Here is a 22,803-nt window from a genome sequence, read left to right as displayed (position 1 = left end):
CCAAAAGAATGAAAATGGACCCCTATTTCACACTTTATACAAAAATTAACTCAAAATAGATCAAAGACCTAAACATTAGAGCTAAGACCATAAAACTTTTAGAAGAAAATGTAGAGAAATATCTTAAAGATCTTGTGATAGGAGATGGTTTGCTAGACCTTACACCCAAAGTGTGAGTAATTAAAGAAGAAATAGATAAATGGGATCTCCCCATAACTGAATACTTTTTCTCAACAAAGGACTTTGTCAGGTAAGTAAAAAGGTAGCCTACAAAATTGGAGACCATATTCGGAAACCTCATACCAGTCAGGGCTTAATATCCAGAATATATACAGTGATCCTATAACCCAACGACAAAAAGACAAACAACCCAATTTAAAAATGGGCAAAAGACACTTTTCCAAGGAGGAAATACAAATGCTTGTGCCGGTTTGAAGCTATTATGTACCTGAGAAAAGCCATGTCCTTTAATTGTCATTCAGTATTGCTGGGTGGAATATTTTTTATTGTTTCCATGGAGATGTGTCTCCACCCATTCAAGGTGGGGTTGCTTACTGGAGCCCTTTAAAGAGGGAACCATTTTGGAAAAAGCTTTAGAGTTAACAGAGCCCATACAACTAGAGACTTTTGGAGATGAAAGAAAATGTCCCCGGGGAAGCAACTGAAGAATTTGGGAGAGAAAGCTAGCAGATGTCGCCATGCGCCTTTCCAACTGACAGAGGTGTTCTGGACCCATCAGCCTTTCTTGAATCAAGGTATCTTTCCCTGAATGCCTTAGTTTGGACATTTTCATGGCTTAAGAATTATAAACTTAGAACTTGATAAATTCCCCTTTTTAAAAGCCACTCTGTTTCTGGTATATTTCATTCTTACAGCTATTACAAACTAAAACTTGGGCTCAAAAACATATGATAAGATGCTTAATTTCACTGGCTGTTAGGGAAATACAAATCAAGACTACGATGAGATATCATTACATACCAACTAGAAAGGTCATTATAAAAAGCAAACACAACAACAACAAAACAGAAAACTAAAAGTACCGGAGAGGATGTAGAGAAAGCGGTACATTTATTCACTCTTGGTGGGAATGTAGAATGGTGCAACTTCTCTGGAAGGCAGTTTGGCAGTTCCTCAGGAAGTTAAGTATAGAATTGCCATATGATCCAGCAATCCCATTACTAGGTATATATTCAGAGGAACTAAAGGCAGGGATATGAATGGATACTGTACATCGATGTTTACAGTGGCATTATTCATGAATGCCGAGAGATGGAGACAACCCAAATGTCCATCAGTGAATGAGTGGACAGCCAAACTGGTATATACATACAATGCAATATTATGCAACTGTAAGACAGAATAAAGTCACGACGCATGCAACAATATGGATGAACCTAGACGACGTTATGTTGAGTGAAATTGGCCAGAAACAAAAGGACAGATATAGTATGGTGTCACTAGTATGAACTAGTTATAATGAGCAAACCCTGAGAATTGAAGTTGAGTACACAGGAGATGGAGAGTGGGTAGAGATTGGGCATTTGATACTGAAGGAGTATAGAATGTTCAGCAGGACTGATTGTAAAGATCCAGAAATGGATATAACATAATACTATCTGATGGTAGCACAATACTGTAAGTATAATGAACAAAGCTGAGTGTGTTTGGTTGAAAGAAGAAGGCTAGGGGCATATATGACAACAGAAGGAAAGATATAGGATTAAAACTAGGACTATATAACTTAGTGAAACCTAGAGGGAACAACGAGGGTGATTAAATGTATAAATATAAGAAAGTTTTTACATGAGGGAGAACAAATGAATGTGACCATTGCAAGGTGTTGAAAATAGGATGGTATATGGAAAAAATACAATCAGTGCAAACTAGGGGCTATCGTTAATAGTAACATTATAATGTTCTTCCATTAATTGTAACAAAGGCAATACATCAGCTAAATGTCAACAAGAGGAGCATATAAGAGAGGATATGGAATTCTTGTTGTTTCTTGTGCTATTTGAAACTGTTGTGTACCCTGGAAAAGCCATGTCCTTTAATCCTCATTCAATACTGCTGGGCAGGATCTTTTTGATTAAGTTATTTCCCTGGAGATGTGACCCACTTAACTGTGGGTGAGCCCTTTTGATTAGGTGGGTTCCATGGAGGTGTGTCTCCACCCATTCAAGGTGAGGTTGCCTACTAGAGTCCTTTAACAGGGAACCATTTGGGAAAAAGCTTTAGAGCCCACACAGCCAGAGACCTTCAGAGATGCAGAAAGAAAACGGCCCCAGTGAAGCTGTGTGAAGCAGTCGGTAGACAAAGCTAGTAGACGTCACCATGTGCCGTCGCAGCTGAGAGAGAAACCCTGAACGTCATTGACCCTTTCTTTGGAGTTATCTTGATCTGGATGCCTTAGTTTGGACATTTCTATTGCCTTAGGACTGTAAACTTGCAACTTCATAAATTCCCTTTTTAAAAGCCATTCTATTTCTGATATACTGCATCCTGGCAGCTTTAGCAAACTAATACATTTCTCCTTTTTATTTTTAAAAAATTCTTTATTTTAAATAGTTTTAACCTTTCTTTCTTTGTGGAAGAAATGGAAATGTTCTCATATAGATTGTGGTGGTGAATGAATAACTATATAATTATAGTGATTGTTTACTTAGGGTGGAGTTTATGGTGTATGAATAAAGCTGTTTAAAAAATAAAAAGATAAAAGTGCTGTAGAAATGTAGAGAGAAAGACACAGCTGTTCACTGTCAGTAGGGAAGTAGATCAGTACAGCGCCTCTGGGGGCCAATATTTGGTGGTTCCACGGAAGGTTAAGTATAGGGTTGCCATATGATCCTGCAACCCCATTATAAGGTATATACTTGAAGAACTGATAGCAGGGACACGAATGGACATTTGCATACTGGTGTTTATGGCAGCATTAGTCATGATTTCCAGTGGTTGAGGTGGCTTAATGAACTGACGGACAGCTTACTGATGAACAGGACAAACCATGGTGTGTACCTACAATGGAATATTGAGCAGCTGCAATATGGAATGACGTTGTGAGGCATGCAACTAGGGGGATGAAACTTGAGGACTTTATGTTGAGTGAAATAAGCCAGAAACAGAAGAAGAAATATCACAAAGCTTCACTAATTTGAACCAACTATAATGAGCAAATTCTGAGAACTGAATTTGCGAGCATAGATTATCAGGGGATAGAGCATGAGCAGAGAGTGGGCAATTGATGATTAAAGAGTACAGAATGATCAATAAGCCGTATTGTAAAGGTTTTTAGATTGTGAGCTCTTATAGCAGTTACATCTATTTCTGAGTTTTAACTGTTATTTCTAAATTCCGAGATGCTGAGTTCTTTGTGTATAACCTGGCAGTTCCCTGAAACTTAGTGTTTCCGTGTGACACCTGAGAATCAGAGTTAGATTTCTGCAGCTTTGAAAGTCAGTTTTGTTCAATACAGCAATTGTTAGAGAAGCTGAAAAAGAGATCAGACTTCAGTTAGAGATATGAATGAAAAAGACTTGGTTAGGACTAAGGTAAATCAGAATACAGGGTAAAGGATGATATTAACTGTATTTAAAAATTCAACTTCTATGTGAAATGAAAGGAAAAGAGGTTTATTTGGTACAAAATTTATATTTTCTGTGGCTTGCTATCTAATTTAACTCTCTAAGTTAACTATGGTCAGTTTATTTAAACAACATAATTACATGGAACTGAACACAGGGAATGAGATCTTGTTATTCTGTACAGGTTAATGTAATACCCCAAAACATCCTAGAGTATTTCGGGCAGAAAATGAAAGATTATTTGCAAAGTCCTCTTCAGGGACTGGAGTAAAATGTGAAACTATTAAACTTCCCTACCTGGGGGAATTCCTGGTATTATCTTAGGCATTAGGGACTCCCAGTTTACTAAGCCAAGCCCTCAATCTTGGGGCTTGCCCTTATGAAACTTATTTCTATAAAGGAGAAGCTAAGCCTAATTATAATTATGTTTAAGAGTCACCCCTAAGAGGACTTCTTTTGTTGCTCAGATGTGGCCTCTCTCACTAAGCCAATCTTGCAAATAAAGACTCCCAGGGGTGTAAGTCTCCCTGGGAAGGTGGGACATAACTCCCAGAAATAAGCCTGGCTGGCCTCGTGGGACTGAGAAAGCCTTCTTGACCAAAATGGGAAAAATAAATGAAACAAAATTAAGTTTCAGTGGCAAAGAGATTTCAAATAGAGTTGAAAGGTGATTCTGGAGATTATTCTTATGCATAGATATTCCTTTTTAATTTCTAGAGTATTAGAATAGCTAGAAGGAAATACCTGAAACTGTTGTACTGTAATCAGGTAGACTTGATTCTTGATGATGGTTGCATAACTATATAGCTTTTATGGTGTGTCCATGTGATTGTGTAAACCTTGTGACTGACACTCCCTTTATCCAGTGTATGGGCACATGAGTAATAAAGATAAAAATATATAAATAAATAAACAATAGGGGGAATAAGAGGTATGGGATGTTTTGGGTGTTCTTTTTTATTTTATTTTTCGGAGTAATTAAAATGTTCTAAAATCGATTGTGGTGATGAATGCACAACTGTATAATGATACTGTGAGTCACTGAATTGTATACCTTGGATGGATTGTATGGTATGTGAATATATCTCAATAAAATTGCATTTAAAAAAGAGAAACACTTTCTTCTCTTTCCTCTAGGACATTATATGCTTCTGATTTTCTTCATGCCTTGCTGATCCCCTTTGCTGGCTTCTCTTTCCCTGCTCTACCTTTGGATGATGGAGGGCCTGGGACTTGGTCCTGGAACCTCACCTCTCTTTCTCTCCGTATTCTTCCTTTAGTTGATTTCATCTAGTACCATGACTTAAATTCCATCTCTGTGCTAGTGACTTCCAAGTGTGTAACTCCAACCCTCCTCCTTGAGCTACAAAGCTGTATATCCAGTGGTTTAGATAGCATCTTCTCTTGGATATCTAACAGGCATGGAAAACTAGTTTGTCTGAGACAATAATCTCGATTCTCACTCCCACCTTGAACCTCTTCTTCCTCCAGGATTTCCCATGTGTTTCTAGTTTCTACCAACTTACTTACACCAAAAACTTAGGAATTATCCTTGATGCCTCTTTTCTTCTCCTTTCACCCCAACCCCCACCCCTAAATATCTACTTTGACTCTAGGGCTGTGCACTGAGCACTCTAAACCCATCGTGACGGCCCTGTAGTGAAAACAGGGTCCTCGGCTACTCACTATAAGGGCTGGTTTAGCAACGTCATGGGACCTAACCCCGGACAAAGATACAGTGAAGGAAAGACTTCTGGGGCTTCTCTTTTGAGAATACCAATGAGGAAACATGTAGCTCACATTTCCACCATTTAATACCCTATTAATCACACTTGAAAAAATCAGCTTGAGGATGAAAGCAGACCTTCTGGATAGCCTGAGGATGAAAGCAGATGGCATGGTGGGGTTGACTGAATCACACAATCCAAAACCCAACTACATCTGGATTTCCAATTCCACCAAACAATAAATTTCCTTATTGTTAAAGCTGCTTCAAATTGGGTTTTCTGTGTCTTTGTAGTTGAAAGCAAATTAATAGATGCAAAGAAGGAGGCAGGTACCCTGTGAAAAGATTCACACAGTTCTAACTGGCTGGGTACCCTTAGATTCAATTCCAGTTTCCATGAGGCCATCGTGCTGTGATTCCTATTCTTGGCTCTCTGGTGGGATTCCTGGCTCTCCCATTATCGCCTCCTGTTACCAGACAAAGGTGGAGGATTCTTGCCCGTGCACTCAAATGACACAGGAGTTTCAAAAAGAGAAAAAATTTATTGCTAGGCATGTGGTAGGAGATAAGATGGCCTATTGGCCCCAAAATCTGTCTCCCTGAACTGTAGTAATTCTGATAGTTTTATAGCATCAAAAGATGGGCAGGCCTTAGGATAATGAGCACAGTGGTCCCAGATGATGTGATTAGAGGTGATCTGATTATTGAGCATGTGCAGATCGATTATGTGCTTAGTCACAGAACGTATGTAAGAAAATGGCAGGATGAGGTGTAGGTGACCTGTAGGTTAGAGTCTAAGCTACTGCGCATGTCATGTGAGCCCACTTTGTTAGATCCAGTCTCAGTTATCAAGATAACTTTGGACTTGGGGTGGGTTAGTTCTGGGCTGGCCCAAGACCTTTCATTACTACACATTCGAGGCTGTCTTTACTGATCACAAACTCTAAAGTTGAAACACTGGATAAGTTGGTGCAGTGAAGGTGAGTTACAAGCCGTTTACATTCACAGTGGTACAGGATAAGGGCTATACAATCATTATCAGAGATCAGGGCAGCTGGATTGCAATTCAGAGATTTCAGGTATTTCCCTCTGTCTACTCGAATATACCAGAAAATAAAAAGGAATATCTACACAATAATTCTGTAATACAAATCGTCCCTTAAATCCCAATTTCTTAGTTACACTCCTGTAGCCATAAGTGAGTTGGCCTGAGTGTTTCTCGTAACCGAAAGGATTTAAATAGTGCTCAGCCCGTTGAGAACTTGGTCCATTTTAAGCTCTCAACCCTCATGTGCTTGTGTTTCTTTATATTAGCTTTGTTCCTAAAGGATTAAAAGCAGTTCTCAGTAAATTCTAAATTCTTTGTTTTCCACAAATGTCCAATGAATCAAAAAATCTTTGGAAAAACAAGTCCTTTGGGGCAGGCCACGGTGGCTCAGCAGGCAGAGTTCTTGCCTGCCATGCCGGAGACCTCGGTTCAGTTTCTGGTGCCTGCCCATGCAAAAAGAAAAAGCAAAAAGCAAAAAACAAGTCCTTTGGAACCAGAAAATTTACAAAACACAAGGACTTCATGGGAACACATCTTTCATATTCAAATTCTTCCCTCAGCCTCTCTCTTTTCCCCCTCCTCTGCAGGGAGCTGGCATGTCAGGAATCAGTGGGGAGTTGCTCTGGACCTTTGAAAAAAGGTTCCATTTAAATGGACCAAAACCTCTTTCATTGGGAGTCCTTGCAGAGAAGAGCAATACAAATGAGTGAAAAACCTAAATTAGATAATTTTTAAAAGAGCGGTAGCTTCATTATTTTCAAGTACACAGAGTAACTCCAACTCAGCCATGAAGTGTTTCTTTGTAGAAGCCCTCAGGGACTTTCCTTAATGAGTAGATTATAATTATTGGTAATCAGCATAACAGTTGTCTGCAATGCGTGCTTCGAAAGCAATTGAGCATATTAAGTGATTTTGTGTTCTGAGGGCAATTTTGTTTACAACATTAATCTGTTCAGTGTATACCCTTTATAGCTATAACCCTCTGTTGTTTAAAAAACAACACTTTGAAGGCTCTCCCCATCATAAAACATTTGATCACCAGAGGCAGAAATAGCACAGGAGGCAGAGAGATGCATAGTAGGACTTGGATTCTTTGCCCACGGAGTCCTAATGGAATTACAGGAACAGCTCAGGCTTGCACGCTAGGCCTGGATGAAATCCTACTAGCTCTGCTACCTACTAGCAGCCAAACTAATCCAGAGCGTGATACTTTGAACTTACTGAGCCTCAGTTTCTCCTCTGTAAAATGGGCATAATATCTGTGTTGCAGGGATGATGTGAGCATTGAGTGAGAATTAAAGCACCTAATATAATAAATGCTCTGTAAATGCTAGCTGCTTTGTTCCTTCTTTCTAGATCTCATGGCCTGTGCAGGAAGCTTTTCTACTTCTTCAACGTCATAGGACTGTGCAGGGTCCTGGTGGCACCTATTCATTCCCTGGTGGCGAAACTGCAGAAGCTGGCCCCTTGTCCAGGGCCTGCCCCTGCCCACCCCTTGAGGCTGGTGGCGTCTGAGGTGGGCCCGTGCTTGGCTGCCAAAGCCTCAGTCTCCAGCCCCGGGTCTGAAAAGACCAGAACATCCTTTTTACTAAAGGTTGATAATACAACCTACATACTTTCTTTCTCTTTAAGACTAGTGGGTTAGTTGGCTTATTAGTTCCTGCCTGTATTAAACATTTATTGAGGACCTACTAAGTGCCAGGGGCTAGGGATAAAAGGATACGTAAGTCACAGCCCCAACCTTGAATTCTAGTCTGGAAATGTTTCCTGTCTCCCTTTCTTTAAAAGAAAGAGGCACCTTGCCCTCTCTCTGGGCTCACGGGTCCCACCATCAATAAAGCTCCTAGTTAACAGTTAAAGTCTTTGTGGAGTTAGCAAGAAAGAGCCGTGTGCTTGACTGCTTTTTTTTTGTGGAAGCCGACTACTTCTAATGTTTCACCTACTCTTTGATAGCTGAAGTCCCGTCTCCTGCAGGGAGCATTTGCAGTACACCAGGAGAGCTGTCTGAAATTTGCTGCTGGCCAGTAGCACACATTAGCTCTCAGGAGCCCCAGGCACCCCGATGCTGCAGACCAGCAGCTCTGCCTGCCCCAGGCTGCCTGATTCCTGTCTCCAACACTTCTGCTTCTCTTCCAAGTTCAGCAATTAACTTCCCAGGCTGAGAAGAAGAGATTGTCTCTCATCTTTAACAAATTGTTGAAAGAATGAAAAGGAATCTATAGTTCCACTAAAAGGTAAAAAAAAGGGAGGGGACTAGAAATATTCTGAAAACAGGGCAACAAAGATGTGAAAGAAAGCTAACTTTCAAAGCCAGTCCCTTTAAAAGATTTTGTTTGGGAAATAAAAGTTTTGAAATTTGTCCTTAAATAGGAACGTATTACTCAAAAAAATCAGTATTGTTTTTTACTGGGAAAATGGAAAAAATACATGAATTTTCATATTATAAACAGCAATGAGTTTGAAAAAAATCTTGTCCTTTGAGGCTATGCAGAAAACACAGTAATTCATAACTGGAGCACACCCCCTCAAAATCTTGGCAGGAGATGAGATTTTCCTGGTTGTCGAATAGGGGGAAGATTTTTAGAAGGCTGGGAAACTTTGCAGTAGAAAAATGCTGATTTCCTAAAAAGGCAGAAAAGGAAGGGCTGGAGTAGGACTTGGATGTTTCTGAGGGTGGAGTGGAGAGAGCGATCAGGAGGGCAGGCAGTGAGTGCCGGGGCCAGAGAAGGAGGAGGCATGGAGGAGACCTGTAACCGCAGGTACCAGGTCTAGAGCAGTATTTATATGTTTTTAGTGAGGAAGCGCCTTCTAAGAATGGGGGAGGGAGCTAAAATTGAACACCTAAAAATGAAAACTCATGCTTAGTGAAAACTATCAAAGTCAAATGACAGTGCATTTATCAAAACGTTAAATTCCCTTGTATAAAACACTCTTAAATATATAATTAAAAGATGGACAACCCAAAAGGAAAACACGGGCAAAGAACATTAGCAGGGCGTTCACAAAAGAACAAATGCACATGGTCAACAGCTATCTGAAAAATGCTCATCGTAATATTTCTTTTACCCATCAGATTAGCAAAGGTTAAAAGAGTTTGACTAACCAGCATCGTCTAGGGTGTAGGGTGCCTCTCCTATTGCTGCTGGCAGAGTAAGTTGATTCAGACTTCTTGAAAGACCACACAGCAGTATCTTAATAAATGTGCTTAACTTTTGTCCCAGTTAAATTCTCCCTGTAAGTATTTAAGCAAGGCAAAAACATTTGCACATGTTAATGAGATATATGCAAAAGGTCATTTCATTGCCACTTTTTTATTATGAAAAAAAAAAAGAGACCACTAAATGCATCCAGGCTAAATAAAGATATGATCAGACAGTAGGACCTGATAACAGCTGTTAAAAATAATGAGGCGTGTCCGAATGTGTTGATTTGGAACCCTTTCTGAGATATAAAGTGAATAACCATGTTTAATGTGATCCCGTATTTTTGTAAAAAAAAAAAAAGATGACTAATTGAAATAGTATTGAGCTGGTTGCCAATATATAGATCTAAACATACGCATGCATGTGGGGTAAGCATGTCTCTGAAAGGACACAGAAAAAGCCAATAACAATGGTTAGCTCTGTCAGTGGGCCTGGAGGTGAGGGAAAGCGGATTTACTTTTAGCTTATTCTATATTTTCAATGTATTTTTTTTTTTTTTACCGTGAGTATGTATTACTTAAAAATGTTTAATGGATCTTTAAAAAGTATTTAACCCATGAATTCACCTAGAGCAGCAGAGGCGGGCTGGCTGAGCTGAGTAGTTTGAGGCCAGGGTTAGCTTGACTTTACCACTCTCCGGTAAAGCACTTTCATCTACCCCACCCCCAGCCTTTCCTTTGCACAAAGATGGGAGGAGGCTTAGCAGGCTTGGGAACCTGGTCACTCCCTGGCTGCTCCTGGCTGCATTAATCCAGCACATTTCTACAGCTCCCTGAAGCAGGAGATGCTGCAGCAGCATTTAATTAGCGGCCAGGAACATGCTTTCCCAAGGACACGACTTATTTCTCAGCCAGCTGTTGCCACTTGCTCCCTAGCAACAGGCAGCACTTGCATCTGATTGCTCTAAGGCCTTTCTCTCCAGAAGGGAGTTGGGGTGGGGGGTGGTCCTTCTGCTGTCACAGGCTGGGTAGTAGTGAGGCAGGATCCCTGGGTCTGGGGCTGATTCTCCAGAGGAAGTGAGTGGTCTGAACCTGAACTTGTTATTCCTGCAAAGCCAAAAAGAGTGCCAAACCTCTGGACTCTTGAGCTACCCCTCGGGTGGTCCTAGGTACCCCCTTACTCTTCTCCTTAAAGTTCCTGATTAGCACTGAACGAAAGAATGTCCCTAGCTAGAGCACAGACAGTTTCTAGAGAAGCCCCTTGGCATCCTGAAGTGCAGCTGAGAGATTTGGGGGAAGAGGGAATTGACCTCGCCCACAGATGGCAGAGCTGCTTTCACAAGGGACTGGGGGGTTGGTGGGGGGAGGTCCTGGCATTCCCATCTTAGGCAAGGGGAGCAAGTAGAGCCTCATCCCTAGTGGCCTGCTGACTGCTCTTGGTCCCCAGGGCCCCGGAAAGGAACAAGGAGGCAGGTAGCAGTAGCAGCAGATGCCCCGAATCAGCAGTTCCGCAGTAGCTGTTTCCCTGAGCGATGGCTTCTCGGGGGCCATATCTCCGGCCCCAGCTGCTCATAGTGCTGCTTCCACCAAGGCTGGAAACTGGAGGCTACGGGGGGAGATGCTGCTCGGAGACATGCTTTATTTGTAAAACACACAATGGTGTTTTTACAATTTTGAAGTTTTGTAAAATATCCTGCCTTTTCAGGTTGCTACTAGGAGGCCCCTATTCCACATGCTGAAAATCAGGGTCCCATTTTGACTGGGTATATGAGCTCTCCAGTTTGCAGGCCCCCCTTCACTAGCTGATTGGCCCTGTCTGAGTGTGTGACCTTTGTGCTCCCAGTGGTGAGCGTGGCTTCATCTGCAGGGGTCACCTCACATTCATGCATTCATTCATTCATTCCACAAACACCTGAGTATCAGATTCTGAACTAGACTCTGGGCCAAAAGGACCAATAAGTTATAGTCTTTGTATTTCCCCAAGTTCATCAACCAGATTGGGGAGGGGGTAGAGGCAGGGGGGTACACTGAGATCTGATGGTATAGGGATGCATCGGGGTTAGGGGAGCATAGAGACCCTGGATCACCTGAACCCTAGAGGTACCAAGGAGGGCTTTTGGAGAGACGTCACCTGAGCTGGAATCTGGAGGATGCCTGGTGGAAAAAGAGGAGAGGGAGAGAAGGGTGTTCTATCCAGAGGGCGTGAGGTACAGAGGCAGGGAGGTCTGAGGGAATTTGGCATGCTTGGGAATCCCCAAAAGACCTTTACTTGACCATTTTAGTTTGCTAAGGCTGCTGGAATGCAGTATACCAGAAACGGAACAGCTTTTAGAAAGGGAATTTATTAAGTCTCATGTTTATAGTTCTAAGGCTATAAAAATGTCCAAATTAAAGTATGCAGAGAAAGATACCTTGGTTCAAGAAAGACCAATGGGCCCAGAACACCTCTGTCAGCTGGGAAGGCACATGGCTGGCATCTACTGGGGTCTCTAGCTTCTCATTTCAAACATCTTCCCTGGGGGCAATTTTCTTTCTTCATCTCCAAAGGTCTCTGACTGTGTAGGCTCTGATGGCTCTGGTGGCACTAAGGCTTTTTCCAAAATAGTTCCCTCTGAAAGGGCTCCAGTAAGCAACCCTGCCTTGAATGGATTTTTTTTCTTAATTTCTTTTTCAGAGTGTTCATTACTAATGGATAGAAACACAACGGATTTCTGTGTGTTGGTTGATTAATACACCATATTAATAGAATGAAGGAAAAAACTTCACATGATTATCTCAATTGATGCCAAAAAGGGTACTGACAAAGTCCATCACCTCTTCTTGATAAAAATACGTAGAAAACTAGGAATAGAAGGAAGCTTCCTCAACATTTTAAAAAGCATATATGAAAAACCCACAGCTAACATCAAACGCAATGGTGAAAGACTGAAAGCTTTTCTTTTAAGATCAGGAACAAAGATGGATTGACTGGAATTTCTAGCCAGAGCAATAAGGCAAGAAAAATAAATAAGATTCAAATTGGAAAGGAAGAAACAAAACTTTTATTTGCAAACAACATGATTCTCTACATAGAAAACCCCTCCCCCCAAAATTGACAACGAAGTTACTAGAGCTAAAAAACAAACTCAGCAAAGTGGTGGTGTGCCCTGTGCATTCGGTTCCTAGCTTCCCCCGCCCTGACTAGCTCCTTAGGACTGAAGCTTAGAGACCCTGGATCACCTGAACCCTAGAGGTACCAAGGGTTGTTACCTTGCACTGGGTAATGCAAGGTAGGGCTGGCACAGAGGCAGGGCCCACTTAGTAGCAGCTATTGTTGAAAGATACGGTGGCTGAAAACACAGCTCTCTCTAAGCTGCTGCCTCTTGGCGGGGCGCTTGGCTCAGTGCACCCATGGGCCCTTTCCATGCCCCGGCCAGCCCTAATCTGGCCTCAGTGCCTGTGGTCTGTTTGTCAGGGTTGGGGCATGGTCAGAAGGGCTGGTGGCCTGGCAATAGCCACCCTGGAGAGGCCAGGGTGGGTGGGAGTGATGCAGAGGAGACAGGTTGTCACACGTGGGAAACGAGGGAAGAATGGAGTCAGGGCTGAGCTAGGCACACGAGGAAGATGGGGTCTGACCAGGATTGGGGGCCCAGGAAGACTTGTGTTTTGGAAGGGAAGGACCTGGTCAGGTTTAGAGGTGCTCATGAAACACCAAGTAAAGACGTCTACGTGAGAGGTGGGTAACGAGCCTGGAGAGCTGGCGCTTGAGACAGGAGCTCTGGATGGAGGAGCCAGGAGGGAGAGCTTGTGGCTGACTTCGCAGGAGTCCCCTCGCTTGTCAGAGGGCTGTGTCGTCTGAGCAGAGAGTAACACCACAAGAGCTAAATTCGTTGAGTGGTTATGATTGGGCCAGGCATGGTGTACAGTGCTTGCCACTTAGTTCCTTGAATCCTCGCAGCAACCCCATGAAGCAGGAACTATTGTGACACCGTCTTAAGCATGAGGAAGTAGAGATTCAGGAGACATTTCTTGACGGCTCAGTTACTGAACGAAAGAGTCAGGATTTGAATCCCAGTGGTCTGCTTCCAAAGCTTCCTTTCATAACCATTGCGCCCTGTGTCACTGCAGTCTCTGGAGACCTAGCAGCAGGGTGGGGCTTGTGTGGGAAGTAGTGATATTCCTGCTTTCAGATGAGAGAACTCAAGCCCAGAGACTTAATCTACCCTATTTAAAGTCAAGATTTGAATGCAGTGCTCGCTGATTCTGAGGCCGGAGCCCGTGCTCTGCACATGTTGGCCTGAGGGCCCGGCCGGAGAGGCCTCAGGAAGCCTGTGGCGGGGCTCCAGGGACTGTGTGCAGACGGGAGGCACAGAGCAGGGCAGGAGGTGGGGAGAGCTGGAAGGACGGAGTCCACCCAGCGCTTGCTGGGGGAGGCAGGCTACTGAGTGGCTGAGAGTTTGGCCTGTAGACTTCTGAGTCCACATTCTGAGCGACCCGACCTTGCCGCCTCACCTCTGAGCCTCACAGTCCGTATCTGTAAACAGACAAACTGACAGCACCAGCTCCCCGAGGCTGGGAGGGTGCTGCATGCAGTCCGGGCGCTGTCACGTGGTTAAGGCCTGTCCAGCGCCGCGGCCTGGCTAGGCAGCTTTGCACAGGAAGCACCCCGTGTCTCATTCGGTTGGGATGTGGGAAGGGTTAACCTGGTGAGAAAAGACTCGCTTTTCCATTTCTGGAGCGACCCTAGGAGATGCTGACCCTGGGTTCTGGCTTTCCTTCCAGCTGCTTCTCATTGATGAAGTGAAAATAGGAAGCCCTGGCCTCTCAGCTCCCAGCCGGGCCGCACGGCTGGCTTGTCGCAGCCTGCAGACGCTGTCTGGGTCTACGGATCTCATATTATGCGAGCTGAAAAACAACAGGAAGGCTGTGTCGTCTCCACATCTCCTCTAGGAACGGAGAGAACACAGAGGAGTTGCCGGGCCCAGCAGCTGCAGCCCACACGGCACGGAACCGAGGCCCATCTCACGTGGTGGCCCATGAGGGACCACCGATCAGAGGCTCCCAGGGTTCAAGGACAAGGCCTCGCTCTGCTGTGCAGCCTCTGTGCCCCTCTCTCCCCCAGTGGTATCTGCTTTACTTTATGTACTTGAGTGGGAGTGATGGTGTGGAGGCTTTATGGACCCCAGAGGGTCACATTCTTAGAGTCAATCCACTCCTGTGGTGTGGACCTGCTATGGGTGGACCTTTTGATCAGGTTAGTCGAGGCGTGCCCCAGGTGGGTCTAATCCACTTACTGGATAAAAAGCAGAGGCACAGCCACAAAGGACAGAAAAAATACAGAAGCTGAGAAAGAAAGCCATGGATAGAGAAATCAGAAGCTGAAAGCAGCAAAACCTGGGAGAGAAGGGAAAGAGCAGCTGATGCCACCATGTGCCTGGTCACATGCCAGAGGGGCCGAGGACCACCGGCAGCCTGTTCTCAGAAAGAAGGCATCTTCTTGTTGATGCCTTGATTTGAATGTTTTCATGGTCTCCGAATATTTTCATTGTTAAAAGCCAGCCTATTTCTGGTATCTTGGTTGCATTTCAGCAGCTTTAGCAAATAAAACAGACTAGGTAATTTGTTTGGTTTCTCCAGCATTTGACCTTTTCCTGTGTTTGTGGAGTTCTATGCTCCATGAGTTCTAACTGGGAGCAAAGACCAGCTCCCCTGTAGGAGCTGAAAACCCAAGTCCTCACAGTCTCCCTTGCAGCTAAGCTACGTGACGGGGAACAGCATGAGACATCGAGGCTGGACATGGGAGCCAGTGCGTGTACAAGAAGTGGGTGGAGGGAGCACCTCTCCAAGGCAGCAGCATCCCAACGCTAATATTTCAGTATTGGTATTAGTAATTTAATATTAGTAAAATTAGTAATGATTATGTCTTCAAAATAGAGTTCACATCTAGAAACATCATAAAAAAGTTTTGAGATTCTTCTGCAAGACGTATGAGGATCAGGCACAAACGATGCCCATTTCAAGGGTCGGGGAACTGCCAACAAGAATGAGAATGTTGCTGAAGGGAAGCACTGATAAGGTGCCAAATTGAGTGTGCAAGCTTTTGTTTTGTAGTCTTTTCACTAGATATTGAGGCCCATTGATAGGTTTCAGAGTGCTTTCTGAGTAGGCTTTGGCTGTCTCTATCCGAGTGGGGACAGACCGGGAGCAGAGGGGGTGTCTTGAATGGAAGGTCTGGCAGAGCTAAAGGGACGTCTGCTGCATGGGCTGCCTCCGGAGTGCCCGGAGGTAAACACTGCTCACAGTTCTTGGGCACCTGGGCCAGGCACTGTGCTAAGTTCTTCATGTGAAGTAACTACTTTGATCCTCTTGGCTCTCTGAGGTGCAAACTACGCCTGCCTCTGCTTTATAGATGAGGAACTCAGGCACGGAGACTGCTAACACGCTGCAGGTCCCAAAGCTAGGAGCTGGTGGAGCCAGAATTCAGACTCAGGCTTCAGGGTGTACAGCTCAGCCACCCCCTTATATCCTGGGAAGGGTGCAGGAAAGAGGGGGCATGCGGCATGTCTGGGACCCCCTTGTTGCGGACAGCCACCTAAGAAAGGGAAGGATGGAAGATTCCCATCTGAGCCACAGATCCGAGCCAGGGGAAACTGGGTGAGATAGTGCAAGGAATAAGGACCGTCTTAGAGACACCCGCTCATCCCTGGTCAGGGAGGGTGGGCGGCCGATGGGCAGCCATGGAGCCAAGCCCCCAGCAGCTGTCATCTGCAGTGGAGCACTGCTCCTGCATGCCCCTGTGGCGAATGCATGGGGACAGCCGGATTAGATGTACCCAGCAACCTCAGTGGCCATTGGGTGGAGATAAACCGCAGGGCCCTCTGCTGGCCCCCCAGCTGCTCCAAGTGCTGGGACTGAGTTCTCCGTCCCCATGGCAGCAGTGGGGAGGGAGTCCCCATGGCAGCAGTGGGGAGGGAGTCCAGGGGATTGCCCAACTCTCGATGGCCAGGATGTTCACCCAGCAAAGGCTTCCTGATCTGAAGAGCTGGGAGAACTGAAGCTTTTGCAAATGATCAAAGAGCTGCCCCTTGTATTCCTCCTTCCAGAAAGGAGGATGTAAATGGGACCCATGGGCCAGCGGCCATAGCTGGTATGAGTGACAGTTCCCCATCTGACTCTCAAATCCCCTTCTTCCTCATTTTCTAGGCTTCCCTTTGGTTGGGGTCTGCGTTTCATTTGGTCCATCTTCCTGTTTCCTGCCTCATTTTACAAAAATTTGAATCAGCTTTCAAAAATACATTCAAAATAATAGGACAATAAAGTAAATGTTTGAAAAGTTTGGGGCGAGAGGAAAATATGGGCACTTCTACCAGAAGTGTGCAGAATGCTAGGATCCCTTAGTGACTCGTTCTCAGAATCCTGCTTCTGGAATGAGTCTAGTGTGTCTTGTACTTAAAGCTTGGAATGACCTATTCCACAGGCTGTTGATCCGTCAATTAATATGTATTGAGTGCCTGTTTTTTAGAAAGAAAAATATGCCCATCCTTCTCATTTCTAAATTCTTTTGTGGCATTTTGGAGACCTCACTATGGTGTCCCTTCAGAACTGGATACTGCTGATGTTTTGAGTTCTAGAGAACATTCCAGACCTCACCCTCAATGCCATTTCAGTGTAGGTACCTATCTACTGTCTTCTTAGTAATACAGAATCTTTGTTTTGAAATGTGAGAAGCATTTTAGACTATTATGGCAAAACCACATTTTTTAATGCTCTCCAATGTCCCCATGGCATTTTCTGGAACGTGGCTGAACCCACAGCTGACTATTGGCTCCTCTGCAGCGTGCGGTCAGCCAGGGCAGGCCTAGGGGAACTGGGAAGGTGGGAATGCTGCCCCACCCCAGTGACTGGCTCTTCTGTTCAGTCGGTCCTTCAGTGTGTTTACTGAGCACCTTTCACATGCAGCACATTCCTAGCCCCACGTTACAGCAAACCTACAAGTCCCTGCCTTCATAGAGTTACATTCTAGTTGATGATTCAGAACATAAACGAGGAAACTAATGGACAAAGGGCATGATCTGATTTATGTTTTAAAAAGATCACTGGCTGCTGGGTGGAAATGGAGTGTCCTTGGGGAGAGGGGTGGTAGGGAACAAGGGGGCTTATTAGGAGGCTGAGGCACCAGGCCAGGAGAGACTTGGGTGAGAGCAGCAGAAATGGTGAGAAGTGGGTAGATTGGGGTTTTGGAATTAGGGCCAGCTGGACTGGCTGATGGATTCAGCATAGGGCTAAGGAAAGGCAGGAGTCAAGAATGACTCCAAAGGTTTTTGGTGTGAACTGGGCAAGGGGTTACATTAGTTGTCTTAGGTAAGAGTGGGAGAGGGAAAGGCTTTTTTTTTTTTTTTCCTGGGGGATGGAGTGGGAATCAAAAGGGTTTTTTGGCTATGACTGGTTGAGATATCTATTAGATATTGCAGTGTAAAAATCTATAAATTCCTAGGCTCCACCACTTTTCTGAACCTGGGAGCAGAGGGGACTGTCCCAAAGAACAGGCTGCCCCAATGTGACACTGTCTATTTCCAGGGCAACCCAGACTCCTGGAACTCCCCAACCCAAGGCAACTTGCTCAAGTTTATAAATTCACTCATTCAACACATTCATTGTTCTAGTTTGCTATCTGCCGGAGTGCAATATACCAGAAATGGAATGGCTTTTAAAAAGGGGAATTTAATAAATTGCCAGTTTACAGTTCTAAGGCTGAGAAAATGTCCCAATTAAAACAAGTCTATAGAAATGTCCAATCAAAGGCATCCAGGGAAAGATACGTTGGTTCAAGAAGGCAGATGAAGTTCAGGGTTTCTCTCTCAAGTGGAATGGCACATGGTAAGCACAGTCAGGGCTTCTCTCTCTCATCTGGAAGGGCACATGGCAAACACGGCATCATCTGCTAGCTTCTTCTCCTGGCTTCCAGTTTCATGAAGCTCCCTGGGAGGCATTTTCCTTCTTCATCTCCAAAGGTCGCTGGCTGGTGGTCTCTCTGCTTCATAGTGTTGCTCTCTGTGAATCTCTCATTCTCCAAAATATTTCCTCTTTTATAGAACTTCAGAAACTAATCAAGACCCACCCAAATGGTTGGAGACATGTCGTCCCTTAATGCAGTTTAACAACCGCTCTTGACTAAATCACATCATCCAGGGAGATGATCTGATTATAGTTTCAAACATACAGTATTGGATAGAAATTATTCTACTTTCATGAAATGATATTTTGATTAAAACATGGCTTTTCTAGAGGACATACTTCCTTTCAAACCAGCACATTCATCAAATGTTTATTGAGGGCTGTGTTGCACCTCCAAGGACACAAGCTTATTGTCTAATGTTAACCAACATGTTCTGTTCTGTCCCAGTTAGTTTTTATCTTTTGAAGAACATGAACCTGAGCTCTGTGATCTGTTTATAAAATACAGTTAATAAGACAAAAACCTTCCTTCACCTGCTCCTATCATCCGCTTCCAGGAGGACATGAGAATCCAGACCAGGGTACGCAGGCCTGGGTCTGTGCCCACAACTGCAGGAAGGGACAGGTTTGGGACAAGGGCTGTGCAGAGGGGCAGTGGGGGGTCAGCTGAGCCAATTCCCCCTTCTATGTCGGTGTCCCTTCAAGCCACCATCTCCATCGTCTCACTGCTGTCCACCCTTCATTTTCTAGATATTGTTGTGAGCTCTGCTCAGAATCCTTAGACACACCCCAGTCCCTTTGCAAGGCAATCATGGCCTGGCCTCGGCTCTCTTTTCCATCCTGGCACTCAGTGTTCCCATTCCTAGCCCTGCCCTGTCCCACTCTGCCCCTCTCTTGTCCAGTGACCACTCAGGATGGCAGTTTCCAGAGCACGTGGCCAGCAGTGTTTTCCTGCCTGCCAGCAGCAACTGAGCCGGAGCCTTTCCTCCGGCTCCACAGCACATTCCCCTGTCCTGGCCAGAACGATGGTCACTAAAGCCCAGGCTTATCCTAGAGTGCTCTTCCTCTGAGGATGAGGAATCAACACAGAAATCCAGTCATGAAGGCCAGCTGCCCCTGCACCTGAACAGCTAAACCTCTCCCATGGTCCCAGGGAGCAGGGAAGGCCAGGAGGTCCTATGCTCTCCCTGGCCACTTAGCTCACTATGAGCTCCTAGAGGGTGCAGCCTCAACTTTATAGCCCCCCAGCACCCTGTTAAAGGGGACTTCTTTCAGCTGTCTGGGAATGTTGCTAAAGCCCCCCAGCTGAGCATAATAGAAACCAAGAACCCACAGTCCAGAGCTGTGCTTCTCGGGAGGTCTAGATGGAGCTACTGCAAAATCATCACCTAGAACTTGATAGCAATGCAGATTCCTAGATCCTGCCCAAGGCCCCCTGGCCGAGAACTTGGGTCTTAACTCCCAGGTGATTTGTGTGCACAACAAAGGATGAGAGGGGCTGGTTAGGAGGGATGACAGCCACATCCAGGCAGGACGTATTAGCAGGACAGTGAAATGGGACCAGCCACCCACCCACCCCACCCCACCCAGGCAAAGCAAGACAGTATCGAAAACTCTACTCCACAGTTGCAGGAAACAGAAACCACTCCGGCTATTTGAGGCAGAAAAGGATTTGTTACTGGAAATCAGGTGCTCATAACACTGCTGGCAGGGCTGGAGCAGCTGCCCTCGGCCGGGCCCTGGGAATGAGGCCCAGAGCCATTCTGCCCAGGAAGGCAGGGCACTGGCAGGCGTGCGGGGGGTGTTGACCTCACCGTGATCTGAAGATGGGGACACTACCATGGTCATGGCTAGAACAGCCTCTTGACTCCTGGAAAGCTGGAGATGGGACACAGCTGTAGAAAAAATCTGCCATCTCACCAACCTTGTTCACATCAGCAAGCTCTATAGAAGATGTGCACCGCCTCTGCCTCCTTCTAGCTTCTAAATCTTGTGCAAGAGCAACTAACTGGTGAGACCTCATTTACAGCCACAACTGCTCTTTCTCCTTTGAAGTCAAGTGGAGGGGAAGCTGTAAGAGCATGGCTTGTAGAAGTTGGGAGGTTCATTGGAAAGAGAGAGTTCTGTCTCATGCCCTGGCTGGAGGCTTGCTGGGCTGCAAAACTCTGTAGGCTTGCTCATGCCTCCTCCACAGCAGAGCTTGACAAGGGAGGAAAAACTGATGGTATTTCGTGGAGCTGGGGTGGGGCATACATGAAGCTAGAGAGGGTTGTGGGGCAGCCTCCATGGCAGGGCAAGAAGACAAGTCAGCCATGGGTGTGCTGTGCTTCTGCCACTTGGTGGGGCTAGGAAAAGAGGAGTGCCTGGGCTCTGTGGAGGGGGCTGGCCTTGGCCACAGCACTAGGACCCCACCCCTGTCTAAAGGGGCCGCGAGGTCCTTGCAATGAGGGGCTGGGTCATAGGGCAGGAGCTGAGGCAGGAGGGGAGAGGTCGGCAGAGTGACGCGCCTTGTTGGTGAAGCTGTCACACTTTGGGTTCTCTGGGTAGCAGACTCTGAGACGGCTTTCTGTGAAAGATGCTCATTAGGGAGTATCCCAGGAATCACACCTGTAGAAGGGAGGGAAGGAAGCAGGTTTTGACAGAGGGAGAAGGCAAGCTGTGATGGAGGCCCGATAGCCCAGTCCGATGCCATGGCGAGCCCTGGGGCCGAAGGGGCTTGTCAGAGCTGACCCCTGTGGGTCTCATCACTCACTAGGTGGATGTGTGTTTGGAGGCATGTGACTGGGGCAGGACAGCTCCCTGCAGCTGAGGCTGTCCCCTAGGGCAACAAGGGCTTTCTTGAGGGGAAGTCTGGGCAGTGCAGCTCCATATCCACCATAGGAAGGCCCAGGGCAGAGGTCTCTGCGTGGATGGGGAGTAGGGATGTCGCCAAAGAACCCACTAAAGAACCCTGCAAAAGGGTCAGCCTGTCTGTTAAGGAGGCATGAGGCCAGTGTTGGTTAAGATTGCCCCCAGACAGCACCTGCTGTCTAGAACCACCTTTGCCCTTTTCCTTTGTCTTAGTTCCCTGTAGCCACCGTAACAAAGGCCCACAAACTGGGCAGCTCAGACCATGGAAATTTACTGCCTCTCAGTTCTGAAGGGTGGAAGTCTAAAATCACGGTGTTAGCAGGGCCACACTCTCTTTCTGAAGCCTCCAGCGTTGGAGACCAGCCGTAGGGACTCTGGAAGTTGGCTGACAGCCGAGGGCATGGGGCACAGGCACACCGTGCCCGGCTAATGTGGCAAACTGCAGAAGCAAATGTTCTCAGGGACACTGGCTCCAAAGTCTGAGGAGGTCTAAAGGGAACATTCTGATAAGAAACAGTTCATGAAATAAGAAACTGGGAACCAAGTTTTGTAGCTTTACTGACATGACAGATATTACAAAAAATCTTGCCTTGATTGCACTCCCTTAAGCAGTCCCCATGTAAGAACACAACGGATCTGTGGACATCAGTATATTGGGCGCTCTTGCTCCCGATGAGCTTAGTCCCCTGACCCTACGTAACCATCTTCTTGTGTCTGTCGTTTCTTAATCCTGCGTGGCGCCCCGTCTTCTCCCCTGTTCTCCAGGGAATTCCTGGCAACTGGCGCCCGAGCAGGGACCTGAGGAAGGGAAGTCCCCAACCGACTGGAGAGGATTGTGTCATGTCGCCAGGACCCAGAAGAAGGGAGAGTCCGCACTCCAACAACTTGGTAAAGTTTTGTTCTGGGAATTTGTTAATCAGGGTCACAGTAGGGCAACATACTTGTTTGCATGCTGAATAGGAAGCTTTGTTGTACACATTGTTAAAGGTGAATGGAAAAAAAGGATAAAATCACAGTAATTTTGCATTATTCAGAAATATTGTTGTTGGTCGCCGGAAAGAGGAACCTTAGAACTTAAACAATGCCATGAAGTGATAAAGGAATTAGAAAAGGTTGACAGACAAGGGGAAAATATCCCAGTTGCTGTTTGGTCCTCTGTAACATGATTTCTACAGTATTAAAGCCGCTACGGGACAGTAGCTCAGAAAATGAAAGTGATGGTGATCATGAAAGTGACCGGCCAGCTGATGCTGCAGATGAAATAAAAAGGGAGGAAAAGGCTACTTGTCTTCATTCTGATGAATTCCCACTGTTACCATCAGTGGGAATGTCTAGTAAAGGGATTTATGTTGGTCAGAAGGGGTGTGAGCATCCACCTCCTTTTGCACCGGCTGAAGACACAGGAAGCGAACGCCCTCCACGAGTTTCTGTAGTAGTTCCTCACGGACCTGCAGTTGCCTTAGGAATTAAACAAGCACAATTACAAGGGGATCCATGAAGCTTAGATGCTTCCTGTGCA

At 45.6% G+C, this 22,803-nt stretch overlaps 1 protein-coding gene across 6 annotated transcripts in view; it reads left to right on the top strand.

Annotated features, from left to right (window-relative positions):
• Nucleotides 1-22,803, top strand: part of DET1 (DET1 partner of COP1 E3 ubiquitin ligase) — a 61,739-nt gene that overhangs the window by 31,896 nt on the left and 7,040 nt on the right. For 3 of the 6 annotated variants that reach the window (XR_013160732.1, XR_013160731.1, XR_013160733.1), the window contains exon 5: nt 22,050-22,172. The exons of 1 other annotated variant lie outside the window; for it this stretch is intronic. Coding sequence is in view for 2 of the 5 variants with exons in the window: in XM_077124148.1 (XP_076980263.1) it covers nt 7,715-8,003 (289 nt within the window). In the remaining 3 variants the exon portion in view is untranslated. Of the gene's footprint in view, nt 1-7,714; nt 8,231-22,049; nt 22,173-22,803 lie in introns of those variants that run through there. 2 more of the 6 variants (XM_077124148.1, XM_077124147.1) reach the window with 2 other exon arrangements.

Source organism: Tamandua tetradactyla, chromosome 12, assembly GCF_023851605.1.
Source record: "Tamandua tetradactyla isolate mTamTet1 chromosome 12, mTamTet1.pri, whole genome shotgun sequence".
Classification (NCBI taxonomy): Eukaryota; Metazoa; Chordata; class Mammalia; order Pilosa; family Myrmecophagidae; genus Tamandua; species Tamandua tetradactyla.
The sequence above is the reverse complement of the archived record's forward strand: the minus strand, read 5'-3'. Positions and strand labels throughout refer to the sequence as shown.